The sequence below is a fragment of the Fusarium solani genome (genome assembly GCF_023522795.1).
Source record: "Fusarium solani strain SB1 chromosome Unknown bctg00000003_1, whole genome shotgun sequence".
Lineage (NCBI taxonomy): Eukaryota > Fungi > Ascomycota > Sordariomycetes > Hypocreales > Nectriaceae > Fusarium > Fusarium solani.
Window position 1 is genome coordinate 3,796,929 of NW_027072154.1, and position 14,678 is coordinate 3,811,606.

The 14,678-nt window shown below is 54.3% G+C and overlaps 5 protein-coding genes across 5 annotated transcripts; 4 read left to right on the plus strand and 1 right to left on the minus strand.

Moving 5' to 3' along the window:
- Window positions 1–699: 699 nt before the first annotated feature.
- MRS44_006772 (uncharacterized protein) lies at window positions 700–2,365 on the plus strand (the record flags this gene model as incomplete). The annotated part of the gene is made up of 2 exons (XM_046272480.2): window positions 700–1,267; window positions 1,323–2,365. 2 exons carry the CDS (start codon window positions 700–702, stop codon window positions 2,363–2,365), a joined length of 1,611 nt encoding a protein of 536 aa, XP_046139605.1.
- Window positions 2,366–4,049: 1,684 nt separating this feature from the next.
- MRS44_006773 (uncharacterized protein) lies at window positions 4,050–6,306 on the plus strand (the record flags this gene model as incomplete). Its single annotated transcript, XM_046269154.2, has 4 exons — window positions 4,050–4,131; window positions 4,211–4,241; window positions 4,298–4,614; window positions 4,664–6,306. The coding sequence occupies 4 exons, from the start codon at window positions 4,050–4,052 to the stop codon at window positions 6,304–6,306; spliced, it is 2,073 nt and encodes a 690-aa protein (XP_046139604.2).
- A 1,091-nt stretch (window positions 6,307–7,397) lies between these two features.
- On the plus strand, window positions 7,398–8,859 carry MRS44_006774 (uncharacterized protein; the record flags this gene model as incomplete). The annotated part of the gene is made up of 3 exons (XM_046273321.2): window positions 7,398–7,430; window positions 7,710–8,725; window positions 8,775–8,859. 3 exons carry the CDS (start codon window positions 7,398–7,400, stop codon window positions 8,857–8,859), a joined length of 1,134 nt encoding a protein of 377 aa, XP_046139603.1.
- A 1,356-nt stretch (window positions 8,860–10,215) lies between these two features.
- MRS44_006775 (uncharacterized protein) lies at window positions 10,216–12,088 on the plus strand (the record flags this gene model as incomplete). The annotated part of the gene is made up of 2 exons (XM_046269029.2): window positions 10,216–11,903; window positions 11,953–12,088. The coding sequence occupies 2 exons, from the start codon at window positions 10,216–10,218 to the stop codon at window positions 12,086–12,088; spliced, it is 1,824 nt and encodes a 607-aa protein (XP_046139602.2).
- A 145-nt stretch (window positions 12,089–12,233) lies between these two features.
- MRS44_006776 (uncharacterized protein) lies at window positions 12,234–14,351 on the minus strand (the record flags this gene model as incomplete). Its single annotated transcript, XM_046274518.2, has 1 exon — window positions 12,234–14,351. One exon carries the CDS (start codon window positions 14,349–14,351, stop codon window positions 12,234–12,236), a length of 2,118 nt encoding a protein of 705 aa, XP_046139601.2.
- Window positions 14,352–14,678: the final 327 nt, after the last annotated feature.

Below are 14,678 nucleotides of genomic sequence, written 5' to 3' on the forward strand. Positions count from 1 at the left end.
GAGGAAGTTTCACTATTTCTGATCTTTTTAACTATTGAGTAACTTGACCAACTCTACATCGGCAGGTGATTTTCTCTTCGGCCTTGATTCAAATTTAGATGCTTGTGATGTTGTAACCCTGAGATGTCGAATTCAAAGTCTAGGGTAGCCGACGTGTCCTCTATTCCCGTCGCGTCATCGATTTTCCGCCACCGCTCAATCGCCCCTGGGAATTTGCCCCTCCATCCCACCGAGGGCGCTGAAAGCACTAAACCCCACTGGCCCAGTTGCGTCACTGTGGTTGGGTGCCTGTCCATCTTTTGATGTCTGTGCTTCACTTGATGGACTGGCTTTCACCTTGACACTTCCGCCTCACCAACCGTCCCGTTCGTGGTTAAAGATGCACCCATAACCGCGCGAGAAAGACCGTCTTTGACTCTGACGCGTTTGGAAGTTGCGAGCTGAATCAGCCATCAACCGAAAGGGTGCCCACTCTTGTCAAGCATCCTCCTACTTCCCCGCCGTTTGCGTAGCGGGGCATCGGCTTCGCTTCGACTCGAGAGCTTCACCGAACCTTACGATATTGCACCGAGAACTTTACCACGACTGCCTTTTCACGCTTTAGCACCTTGACGATTACAAGACACCCGAGCCCTCCTCTCCCATACACCGCGGAGAAACACCCCGACATCCACCGCTGTGCTGGGAGCGTCGCCGATCATGGACGACAACATCTCCACCTTTATCGCCATCACGGGCGCAAACACCGATGTCGCCCGCAGCTTCCTCGAGATGACTGCGGGAAACTTTGAGCGTGCCATCGAGCTCTTTTACGAGAACCCTGACCTTGCTTCCGGTGTGGGAGCTGGTCTTTCAGCGAACACTGCATCAACGAACCAGCCCGCGCCCGCGACCGCACCTCCCCGAGGCAACATTGGGAGACAAGACTCGGACGGCATCATTCATATTGACAGTGATGAAGATGAGGATATGCAGTTTGACGAAGATAGCGATCGTGAGGAGGAAAACCAGAGAGCCGCGGCCGCTCAGGCGGCAGCTTTGGCACAAGAGGAGGAGGACATGGCTATGGCCAAGCGGTTGCAAGAGGAGCTATACCAAGAGAACCATGGTTCTGGATCTGGGGGCGCAGGAGATGTGAGAGCACCCATTGCGCGGACCACTGAAACGCTTGTGGCTCCTGGCTGGGGCGGTGGCGAGCATGATGATGGGATGGAAGCAGCTTTCCTGGAGGAGCTGCGACGGCGGCGACAACAGGCGGCGAACGCATGTAAGTGCAGAACCTGGACTCTAAACCCGATATACTACTGACACGGACAATAAAGCCCGCACTGGCGGACCATTTTCGCAGCAAATATGGGGCGATCCCGAGCGCCATCCTACTCAGTCGACCGAGAATGGCGCCCACGCGAGACGGCTCGAGGACCTGTTCCGGCCCCCATACGATCTTATGGCGCGTATGACCTGGGACGAGGCCCGTACGCTTGGCAAGGAAGACAAGAAATGGATCATGGTTAATCTCCAGGATATGAACGACTTCAACTGCCAAGCCTTGAACCGGGACATCTGGAAGGACAAGGCCGTCAAGGACTTGATTTCGGAAAACTTCATCTTCCTGCAGTACGACAAGGACTTTCCTGATGCCGAAGAGTTTATTACCTTTTACTTCCCCAACCAGTCCCACGAGAATCCCGACAACTACCCTCACGTCTCCATTATCGACCCCCGAACTGGCGAACAGGTCAAGGTCTGGAGCGGTAGACCATTCCCCAGCGCCGGGGACTTTCATGCGGAGGTCGCCGAGTTTTTGGATCGGTACAGCTTGGCTGCCAACAGCAAGAACCCGGTGGCCAAGTCAACGGCCCGGAAGCCAAAGCATGTGGACGTCGAGCGCATGACAGAGGAGGAGATGCTGGAAATGGCATTGAGAAACAGTTTGGAGGGCGCTTCTGGAAGCCAAGGATCGAGCTCGACACCAAATGTTCACGATCCCGATGCCCTGACAAAGTCACCAGGACCAGTGGATGTTGGAAAGGGCAAGGAGCCTGAGGCGCCAGTTGAGCAGAACCCCTGGGCTTTAATCTCGAGCACAAACCCACACACGGAGCCCGAGAACAACCCTGCTACCACTACCCGTATCCAGTTCCGACACCCTACCGGCCGTGTTATCCGACGATTTAACCTCCAAGACTCAGTACGTCGGATTTACGAATGGCTCAAGGCCGAGCCTCTGGAGGGTAAGGATGGAATCGAATTTGAGCTCAAGAAGATGCCCCAGGGCCAGGATCTCCTGGAGAGCCTGGATGCGACCATCGCAGACACCGGACTGAAGCAGGGGACAGTGATGATAGAGTTCATCGAGGACTAAGGCTGATGTTTTTTCCTTCTTGATGCGAGAATGATTTCGTCTTTTCACAAGGCCATGCATGGACAACAGCAGGCATTTGCAGATAGATCAGTATCGGAGCCATCGGAGTGAATTGGACTGGACTGGCTGCGGCCAGAGGTGCAGGCATGTTCTGACTCCTTCCGGGGGGCATCTTATTGGGATTGTTTTACGGTATTACCATGGAGATTGGGTTGGGAGGCTCATGTCGTTAGACACTTTTGCTCTCATGATTCAGCAGCGACGGGAACCAATGACGAGGTGGATGGTAGCTAGGCAATGAAACGAGCATGATCGACTCGATGTTGACCTAATGAAGCTGTTCTCGATAGCCAACCGTTTGAGTGAAGTTTGTGAGGCATGTTTGGAGCGTACAAGCCAACCAGAAGGTAATCCAAGATAATCTCCCCCAGCCAACGAATGGCCGAGACTCAGCTTCAGCCTCAAATGCCGAGTAATTTCCCTCATCAGCTTGGGCCTCTCTCGAATCTTGTGGCCCTATCTGTTGGAGGTGAGATGATGCACAAGAGGTGCTAGTCTGAGCGGGCGTGGTCCAATCGCAGAGAGGCAAAACGGTCCGTCGAGGGTGTTTCAGCATGAAGAAGAGGGCGACCAATCAGATGTCCCAACTGGGCGGAGAGTGAGATGCAAAGGTTCTCTGACAAATGCTCTCTTCATGCAGAGAATGAGTTGTGCCCACGCAGCTTGGCATGGATGGAAACCTTGCATTCTCCTGCCTGAAGCATGAACTGAGGCTGAGCTGGAGACCTACGTACGTATGGAGATGGAGGCCAGTGCGGGGAGATTTCCAGCGATACAGCAGCGGCCCCTCCGTGTTGCTCCAGCTGCTAATGGCCGGTGGATGACAGGGGCCGCTTGCTGACCCCCTCCCGCTTCGAGGTCGCACCAGGAACGGCCGTGAGTAGACGGCAATGGAGGTGGATGGATGGTGAATGGTGGATGGGATGGAAGGCGCGGTTAGGCAGAAGGTGATGTTGCTCCCTCAGCAACCCCACCTTGACCTCTGCCTGTGCTGCCATGGATCTGATGTAAACACCCAGCAACCGCCAGCCGTTTCACAGTGGGAGGGTGCTTCTGCTTCTCTAGCTCAATTTAGCTTATTACGGGCTGGGCAGGTACTGTAGCTTGCGCACCGCAGGCGGGGATTGGTTCTCGTTTCGAGCTGAATGCCAGGCGCCCCGACGGGAGTTTTTTTCTTCCTCCTGGAGCAATCAATCTCCCTTCCAATTCCTTTTATCCTTTCTTCTTCTTCTTCTTAGCATCGCTCTTTCCCCTCCCTTTCTTTACATCTTCTCCCTTGACGGATCCTGTGAGACTGTTTGTTGTTTACGACAGGCACATGATCCGAGACATCTTAGGACGGCGCCTCTTTTTTTGGTGGGGTTAGAAATCGACACCGCCAACTACGAATATCCCACCTCGCAGCTCGACTCGATTCAAACTCGGCACCTTTCTTCGATAGCGCCTGCGGTGTGAAGCTCGAGACGTCGTCGTCTGCTCGGAGAAAGCAATTCAACTCGAGCGGAAACTGAGCCAGCGATCAGCACACGAGAGGGCTGTAAGCGCCCATAGGAAGTCGACGTGGGACAGGCATATTATCACGGCCCAAGGCGAACCAAGACTTGTACACCGACCGAAGCACACGATGGCCGACCACGAGAGGGACATGGACGAGACGAATGAGGCGCTCGACCCGGAGCTTCTCTACTCCAAGGAATACTGTATTGGTTAGTCTGGATATGGTCCTTTTATGGGCAATATCAGGTCTCGTGGACGCTGTGAAGGACCTCCACTGACATTTCCCAGGTGGTGGCAGTTTTGGCAAGGTCTACAAAGGGTATACAAAACTCTGCATTCTGCCATCTTGATCTGGTAGCTGATAAACCACCGCAGAGTTGATAAACGCACCGGTCAGGCAGTCGCGATCAAAGTTATCGACATCGAAAGCGCTGAGGACGAGGTGGAGGATATTATCCAGGAGATCGCCATTCTGTCTGAGTTGCAATCCCCATATGTCACCAAGTACTATGGATCATATGCGAAAGGCGCCGAGCTATGGATCGTCATGGAGTTTTGCTCCGGTGGGAGCTGCGCCGACCTGATGAAACCAGGGCTGATCGGAGAGGACTACATCGCCATCATTGTGCGGGAGCTGTTGCAGGGATTGGACTATCTCCACACAGACAAGAAGCTGCACCGTGATGTCAAGGGTGAGTTGGGTCAAGTTTATGTGGCATGCGGGACTGACAGTCTTGACAGCTGCCAACGTACTGCTCAGCAGCAACGGGCAGGTCAAGCTCGCCGACTTTGGCGTCTCGGGACAGCTCTCCGCAACCATGACCAAGAAGAACACGTTTGTCGGTACTCCCTTCTGGATGGCTCCGGAGGTTATCAAACAATCCGGATACGACCACAAGGCTGATATCTGGTCCCTCGGTATCACGGCCCTCGAACTAGCCAACGGCGAACCACCATACGCCGACATTCACCCCATGAAGGTCCTCTTTCTTATCCCAAAGAACCCACCCCCGCGACTCGAAGGCAACTTCACCAAGGCCTTTAAGGAGTTTATCGAGCTATGCCTCCAGCGAGACCCCAAGGAGCGACCAACTGCGAAGGACCTGCTCCGGCACCCGTTTATTAGACGAGCAAAGCGGACAACCTACCTAACCGAACTGATCGAGAGACATACTCGATGGGCGGCTACTCACAAGAACGATGAGGAGGATAATTGGGATTCTAACCCCGGCCGAGCCCCGGCCGAGCGCGAGCGGGTAGATGAAGACATGTGGGACTTTGGCACCGTGAGACTTATTGGTGAGCGTGGAGGCATCGTCAACCGACCCAGTCTCAATCCTTTGGACGAGAGCGCAACAAACGCACGATCTTCACGCCCCCTGGAACCCGCTGACGACTACGGCGAGCGGCGACGTGAGGGAAGCCCGACAAAGGTCAAGGACTTTGCCTTTGAACCAAGCGAGACCGTCAAGGCGCCGAATCCAGGCTCCAGACAGTCCAGTCCTCAGCGCAAGGCTGTTCCATTGCAACAACCACAGTTTCAGCAGCCTATGCCATCTCCTACCAGAGTACCACTTCCCCAGAGCCCGATGAAGCAGCTACCGAGAGACAACAACGAAACCCCACGAGCACCACGGCCGATGCCGCCCCTACCAGTGGAGCAGTCGCCAGACTACGACCGTGAACTACAAAGCCAGCTTCAGCGTGATCTGGGTAAGCTCAATCTGAACCTCGAGGGCAAGGCGAGCCCCCAGCTGTCATCATCGCAATGGCCAGTACCACCCACCCCGCCAGCACACACAGGCGGGCCACGGCCAATGCCATCCAAGGTGGCGCAGATAAGTCTACCAGAAATACCCCCATATAGGGGCAGAACGCCTTCATCACAGGAAAGTCCCTCCCCACAACCGACATCTTCGCAGCGACTTCCCACACATGTGGCAGTTCCAGCAGTAGCGCAGTGCCCTCGACCTCTTTCCTCCAAGGCCCAGTCACCAGCCCTCCCCGAGTTTGCGACGGCCCCATCGTCATTCCCTGCGCCAGGACCAGCCAACCCGAACGGCGATCTGGATGCCCTTCACGATGTTATCTTCCCTGCGCTGGAGGAGGCTCTGAAGCGACGACAGATCAACCTTCAGCAGATGCATGGGCCATCACAATACCCGGCGCAAGGGACACCTCAGCAAGAACGAGCCGAGGCGGCGCACGAAAAGGTGCGGAGATTGGTGTATAAACTGGCATATGTCTGTAAGGAGATTGATCACTACGACAAGGCCGAGCCTGTAGGCATGGGCCGAGAGGCTGGAAGTTTCCTTGAAGGCCTCCTCGAGGAGATCTTGGTGAGAGTGGAGCCATTGGACGAGGATGAGGAAGTCCAAGCTTGAGGACGTGTACTTGTTGATGTCAGGAGCGAGAAGAGCGTGTGAAGAAGAATTTGAAGTCATTTTGGAGTTCTGGTCTGACATTGTATATGGCATGAAGGAGGAATATGAGCCGGCTGGTTGAAGGACAAAAAGGATGAACCGGGAGGCCGGGATGAGTGTATCAAAGAGGGACAAGGCATGGCGAAGCAAAGACAGCGTGGATCAATGGTACTTGTGCTTAGACAGAATAAACCGAGCGGTTTGATTGCTTTTATGATGGACGAAATGGAATAGACAATGGATGTTATGCTGCTTCTTGTTTGGGAGATGGTTGTTAGGTGGTTGGTGGAGTATGTGGCATGGATGAGGGGGACGAGATGGAGATGCTCCACATGCAACGATTCAGCGTGAGTAGAAACCATGATGGCGCCGTGGCACGACCGAGGAAGATGTTTATTGATTTGAAGTTGTACGGTTGAATGCGGAAGCTGAGATGCGCCAATTGGCACCAATACAGATGGAGAGGCGATTGTTTGCAGCTGCTGTCTCTTGGCATTGGTGCTGGTCTGAAGCTGTGACGTCGTTGGAATTTGCATGGAAGGTCTAGAGTTTCGAAAGGCGGTCTCGGCCAAGGTTGAAACTAAGCTTAAAGTAGTAATAAATCTAATGGCCCGACCCGGCCTCGCCGAGAAACTGGACCCTCATGCTGCCTATACAGGACTAAAGCATCGGGCTCGGAGGCCCACTGTTCGCTGGGCAGCTCGGAACAAGCAGTCGCTCTCCGCTCGGAAAAAGGGCGGCGGCCGAACAGAGGTGTAAAAAAAAAATAGGCTCGGTAATGGGGGCCTGGGAAGCTCGGCCAATGCGACACCAATGGCAGGGCAAAAGAGTTCATGGGAACCTTGGGCAACGGGAAACGGGCCATGCGCGATTTGAACTCTTTCTCTTTTTATTTTTCTACTCTCTGACATACATCTTCTCCATCCTTTCTCTCCCCATCTCCTCCTCCTCCTACTCGCGTGCGGCCCGCGGTTTAATTCCTTTCCTCCTCTTTGTCCTTCCCGTCCTCAAGAAAGCTCTCCCCTCTCCCATCTTTATCCGCAACCGTCATCATGTTGTCGCGAGGATCTGTTCGATCGGCCCAGGTACGTTTATCTTTTCTCTAGTGATGCGGTCATGGCAGACTTGCGTCTTGGGGTATTTGGCAGAGATTGTGTGTGGGAGGGGTTTTCGAAGCGAAAGTGGTTACGGCATGGTGAATTGCATCATGTCATGATCATCACAGCCCGCGGTTAGGGCGACGCAACAAGATGAGGCGGGCTTGGAGCACAACAAGATCTGGGAATGCCATGACTGCGACATTCAAGCTCATGATATGAGAGAAACGCAATTGAGTAGTTTGCTAACATTCTTCTTCTCTACAGCTGCTGCGCGGCGTGGCCCAGCAACCCCAGCTCGCCCGATCCTTCGCCACCGTCCAGTCCGACATCTTCAAGCCCGCCAAGTTCGGCGGCAAGTACACCGTCACCCTCATCCCCGGTGACGGCATCGGTACCGAGGTTGCCGAGTCGGTCAAGACCGTCTTCAAGGCCGACAACGTGCCCGTCGAGTGGGAGCAGGTCGAGGTGTCTGGCCTCGAGGGCGCCGGCCGCACCGAGGACGCTTTCCGCGAGTCGGTGGCCTCGCTCAAGCGCAACAAGCTCGGCCTCAAGGGCATCCTGCACACCCCCATCAGCCGATCCGGACACCAGAGCTTCAACGTCGCCATGCGCCAGGAGCTCGACATCTACGCCAGCATCAGTCTGATCAAGAACATCCCCGGCTACGAGACCCGCCACAAGGACGTCGACCTGTGCATCATCCGCGAGAACACCGAGGGCGAGTACTCTGGCCTCGAGCACCAGAGCGTCCCCGGCGTCGTCGAGTCGCTCAAGATCATCACCCGCGCAAAGTCGGAGCGCATCGCCAAGTTTGCTTTCAGCTTCGCCCTCGCCAACGGCCGCTCCAAGGTCACCTGCATCCACAAGGCCAACATCATGAAGCTGGCCGACGGTCTGTTCCGCAGCACCTTCCACCAGGTCGCCAAGGACTACCCCACCCTCGAGGTCAACGACATGATTGTCGACAACGCCTCCATGCAGGCTGTTTCCCGACCCCAGCAGTTCGACGTCATGGTCATGCCTAACCTTTACGGTGGTATCCTGTCCAACATTGGTGCCGCTCTTGTCGGTGGTCCCGGTATCGTCCCCGGCTGCAACATGGGCCGTGAGGTCGCCGTCTTCGAGCCCGGTTGCCGTCACGTCGGTCTCGACATCAAGGGCAAGGACCAGGCCAACCCTACCGCCATGCTCCTGTCCGGCAGCATGCTGCTGCGACACCTCGGCCTCGATGAGCATGCTAACCGCATCTCCAAGGCCACCTACGCCGTCATTGCCGAGGGGTAAGTTGTCTGTCCTGTGTTATAGTGACAAAAGCTAACTGTTCAACAGCAAGGTCCGCACCCCCGATATGGGCGGCTCCTCCACCACCCACGAGTTCACCAAGGCCATCCTCGACAAGCTCGAGACTGTTTAAATCAAGCAACTTTTTGTGATATCCCCGGCCTAAACAACCTAACCTACCTCAACGCAATGTTTCCCTTTTTTTAAACTGCATTTTTTCGTTATTACCCCGTCCGTCGCGGGGGCAAACAAAGGAAGAAAGGAACCACCTATTTACCAACCGAACACTCGATCGCATATTAGACCTAGGAACGACCCGAGGGGAAAGGGCTCTGGCGGCATTTAGGCGTTCCGAGAGAGAAAGGGGGTGTTTCGGGGGGGAGCGACGCAGAGGAAGAAGAGGAACAGCTTTTCGATTATCGCTGAGAGAGCGAGCGCGAAAGGGGGAGGTTGTACGTGTAACATGACCTTGATAGCAGTGGAATTGACACATAAATCCAACTGATTCATGACTACTTCTGTGTTCTTATTGATGGGGATGGGTGAAGTGAGGGCGCAAGACTGATCCTAGACTGAGCAGCGTCAGCAAGCCAATTCTGGATGCATGGCGCTTAGACTCGTTGTCTAGACTCTTTGCGCGCATTCTCTTCGGGCTTGGCTCTTATCGCGACATGCCATCCTTCGCGGAGACCGAGCTGTTATCCTCGGTTGATGTTGTACCGAAGACCCTGGTTGCATGAGAAGCTTCTGCTGGCGAATGGGGGCTGAGGATGTGGAGGGGGCAAGTCGATGACTAAGGGGAGCTTGATGGCTCGAGATATAGGGTGGGTTGGCTCGGTGGTGTTTGGTGGTGATTGGTTCAAGGAGTTGTGATGATGGTGATGGCTTCAATGGTTGATCTAGACTTTGGGTCCCGTTGGTAAGAATGCTCTTGCTTCAATGCCAAGGATGGTCTGCGTTTCTCATACCCGATTTCTCTCCTTATCCTGTTCAGCATCCTTCTCCCATGTGGTAATAGTAGGATTTGTTTTGTTGAAGATCATGATTCTACCTGAATTGAACGAACATGACCAGCCAAGGATATTTAAGCTTACTTAGGCTAAACAGACTACAGGATCTTGAATTTTGGAAGCAACATGCCGCACTACATTCAATGAGACCCTGGACTGATCACGAGTGGAGGTGACGGACTCGGTCGCCGGCGCCGAAGCCGTGGGGATTCGGCGCTTGTGATGATCGGCGCCGCGGCCGATGAGGGATGATACACATGAATGCATGATGGATCAAGCAATTCTAACCTCCGAGAGTACCGAAAGAAGTTGTTACCTCTGCTTAAGCATAGCCACGGGGAAAGGTTTCATTACGCCGGCTGTCGATCAGGTGCTTTCAGCGGAGCCTCAACTCGCCTCTTTGACCTTTTATCTTATATCTCACCTCCTTCATGACTGTTTAACTCAAGAACACCAAAACCACAAACACATCACACATCATGCTTGACAGACCCCCCATCCGCATCGGCAACGTCTCTGGCGCCACGGGCGACCACCCCCACGCCATGGCGAGGATGGTGCGCTCCGGCAACGTCAACGTCATCACGGGTGACTGGCTCTCCGAGATGAACATTGCCTGGAACGCCATCACCAAGCAAGAGGTTGATCCGGACTTGGGTTATGAGAATGGTTTCTTTGAGCAGCTCGACGAGTGTCTTGATGACATTATGCAGCGGGACATTCGCGTTGTTACCAATGCTGGTGCATTGAACACTGAGGCGCTGTATCGAAAGGTTAGGGCGCTTTGTGAGAAGAGGGGGTATGGGGATTGTGTTGTTGCTGCGGTTTTGGGTGATGATGTTTCGGACGTTGTTATGGATGAGAGCAAGAGGAGGGGGTTGGCCATTACGCACTTGGATCACCCGGAGCAGACACTCGACACTTGGGGATTCACTCCTTGCTGTGCTACAGCTTACATTGGATGCTGGGGTATTGTGCAAGCTCTCCGATCCGGCGCTCGTATCGTCATCTGTGGCCGCTGCACTGATGCCTCCCCTGTCATGGGCGCCGCCGCTTGGTACCACGGATGGAGGGAAGACCAGTACGAGGAGCTGGCTGGTTCACTTCTGGCCGCTCATCTGATCGAGTGTGGTCCTTATGTCGTCGGGGCCAACTTCTCAGGTTTCAAGGACTTTTTACCCGCACTCGTCGACATTGCGTTCCCCATCGCCGAGATTGATCCCAGAGGACGCTGTGTTATTGGGAGGACTAGCGAAGGAGGTGGCCGTGTGACAAAAGAGACAGTCACGGCTCAGTTGCTCTACGAGCTTCAGGGACATCTCTACTTGAACCCCGATGTCGTGGCGGACCTGTCAGGCGTGAGAGTCGAGCAGGAGACGACAAATCGGGTGGTTGTCTCTGGAGTCAAGGGCCGTCCTCCACCTGCTACGACAAAGGTCATGATCGCTGCCAAGGGTGGGTTCCAGGCTGAAGCAACCTTTTACATCAACGGTCTCGATGTGGCGGAAAAGGCAGCCATGATGAAGGCGCAGCTGGCGTATATGTTCAAGGACAGCAACTTTAGCCGTCTCAGCATCGAGCTCTACGGAACACCAGCCGACAACCCGACATCTCAACAAGCAGGCACCGTGTCGCTGCGGGTGTTTGCACAGGCGAGAAAGAAGGAGGATATCGAACCGAGCAAGTTCAAGGTTCCCATCTATGCGCTGCGGATGCAGAGTTATCCTGGTTACCACATGAACCTCGACTTTCGAACTATGACGCCTAAGCCGTTTATGGAGATGTTTCCTGCGCTTATGCCCATGTCTGCTATTGACCATCGGGTTGAGATGAGTACCGGCGAGGTACTACGTGTTCAGCCGCCGAGCCACACGGCTACGTACCCGATTGTTAGGCCTTCGGCAGATACGTATGGGCCTGTGGACATGCTCACCTTTGGGCCAACGGAGTGGGCGCCCCTGGGGAGCGTGGTGCATGCTCGGTCTGGTGACAAGGGGGATAACTCGAATGTTGGATTCTTTGTGCGGAATGACGACGAGTATCCCTGGTTGCGGAATCTGTTGACCGTGTCAAAGATCAAGCAGCTGTTTGGGGATGACTGGTTCAAGGGAAATCCCGATAGGAGAGTGGAAAGAGTTGAGTTTCCTGGCGTCAACGCCGTGCACTTGTAAGTTTTCGAATGTCTGTTGGGAGTTGAGATGCTAACGTTCGTATAGCCGGATTCTGGATAATCTCAATGGCGGGATTGCTTCGTCTGATCGGATTGATGGGCTTGGGAAGGGTATTGCAGAGTATCTGAGGAGTCGATATGTGGATGTCCCCAAGGCGTTTCTTGAAAGGGGACGTATTTGAGTTGAGGAATGAATGCGGTATCACACAAGATGTGATTTAGAATGATAGATCTTTTTATGTATCCGGAATGGGAATCCTATAAATGGCATGTCTGCCTTGATTGTCACTAAATGTAAGAGCGCCTATGTGATAACAATGCGCGAGCTTAGTAGTACCTATGAGAGTCTTCTCCAAGACCAAAGAACCACTCCTGCGATAACTGCGATATAGCATCGTTGTGAAACTCATCCAGCCCAAGACTCTGAAGATCCCCAAAACAATCCCGAAATGTGCTGTCCACAGTCATGTTTGCGAAGCCAGCTGCTGGAGTCTGCTGATAGAGTCCTGTGGAAAAGGGCACCGTTTCAACTATATCTACATTTGCGCTGTTACTCGTCGCCTGTGGGGTTTGCACTGTTGGAGGTGTCTGAGCATCGACGATGTCGGCGACTACGGCGTCGCTTAGTCTGTCAAAGAGGTCGGAGCAGTTTCTTGCCAGATCCCATCGTTCTGATACTGCGACTAGAACCTTGGAGCATGCGCGCGTATCATTGACGACTTGGTTGATGGTCGGCGTCGCATGTAGTCGTGCTCGCGTGGGTTCCGAAGCTTGAACTTGAAGAGCTTGGAAGTGATGTCTTAGGGCAAAAATGTAGGACAAACCCGCCAGGAAGACAGAGTGCATTGTTATCCACGAATAGTTTAGTTTCCGAGAGCGATGTAAACTTGCGTAGAGATTGATGGACTCTCTTGCCGAGTCGAATATGTGCTGCAGAGTGACGCTGTTTGTTGAAGCGTCACAGAGACATGGCGAGGGACGGAACAGCATCAGCATTCCGTTGTGGTATAGGAGGCGATACCACTCTTCTGAGCGGAAGCTTGAGCCGCTTGCGGGGGATGCTGCTGTTGAGTCGCCTTTGACGAGAGGGAGGTTGGCGGTTTCTGCGTGCCACTCTTGGAGCTCTTGAGCTAAGGCCGCTCGCATCTCTTCGTAGTTGGTGTTTGTAATAGTGGTGTGTTTTGTGCTTCGATGGAGCGCGTTGATGATCTTGCCGCAGATAAGACGGTAGCGAACGATGTGGACAAATACGGACGTTGCGGCGCGGTATTGCGGTGTTCCGTAAGGAGCAGATGACAGGGGATTTCCATCTTGATCTTGAGGTAAGGGATCCGAGTTGGCGCATGGCGGGAGGTCGACGTCGATATCTTCGAGTTGGATCGCTAGAGGTCGACCTAGAGCGAGGCTTGTAACGCGGTCTAGAGCCACAAGACTCCAAAAACACCTCCTCTTGGTCTCCATCTCTTCCTCTCTTGCCGTAGAACTCGATGAGTCATCATCGCTGGCACTGGGCAATGTATACGTAGACGCTCGATGAAGACCCATTTCCAGACACGTCCGAGCAGCGACCCCGATGAGATGCCACACGCTAGTCGTGGTGTTGCTCGAAGTCGTCCCCATCCGGTACTGACATATCAGCAACAAGGCCTGTAACCTCTCGATGCCATCTCGAGCGAGCACGTCTGCTAGTCTTGTCATGGCGCGGTTGTAGTGCGTTTCCGCATCGTACACGCCATTCCAGTTGAACTTGTGGACTTGAGCCGTGCCTATCGCCAGGGTCATGTCCACAAAAAAGGCATCGACGGGGTCCTTTTCGCGAGGTTCACTCTCGTAGACAGCGTCCAGGGATCTGTAGAGTGATTTTGTAGAGACAAAGGGATAGCAGAGATGATCGTGGCTACAATACGCCCTCAGGAGTTCGGAAGCGAGGCTCTTGGGTGGTAAACCAGAGGTTCCTTTTGGGGAATGGAGGCCGGAGAGGGAGTTTGGCTTCCATCCTGGAGCGTTCAATAGTGAGGAAGATGGCTGTGGCCGAGCTTGGAGCAAGTTTGCGAGGAGGAGACCGCTCGTAGATCCAACAAAGTGATGGCCACCCCCAGCGATCAAGCTCATCTGAATCACCTCCTCCGCAACCTCTCCATCACCCGGCGAACTGTTTTCAACATGCTGCGATGGTGTTGCAGGCGTAGCATAGCTCTGGGTAGGCACCTCCCTCTCAGCTGGTGGTGCTTCAGACTCTCTTAGCTGGGCGGACAAGGCGTCATTGTTTGCCTGCAAGTCGCGGATACGCCTCTCGAGCTTCTGAATGTTCCTCCGACGGACCTGGTGCTCGCTCACGGCGTACTGGCATGCCACGTCTGCCCTCCTGCAGGGGGAGCACTGGGGCTGGAGCTTGTCGCAGCGGACCTTGCGCCGATGGCATCTGTCGCACGCGCTGGAAGGCATCTGGAGTTCCACAGTCGCCACAAGAGGAATATCTGTTGGTTTAACAGGATGAGTTCGCGCGGCGATGGAGGCCGCCTCGGCGGTTGAGACCGAGCCTGGGGTTTGGGTAGGATCGACGGGTTTGTTCAACCCCGCTTGACTATGGCCCCATGGGGTGGGCCAGGATCCATGGTTCGGTAAAGATTGCGGGAGTGGGATTGAGGTTTTTGGTTGAGGGACTAGGGGGAATCCTGACTCGTTGAGGGGGAGGCAATATGCACGTTTTGAAAGGTGAGCGGATGACCCATCAACTGTGGTGATTGACCATTGATCCTTTGGATTGTTTAA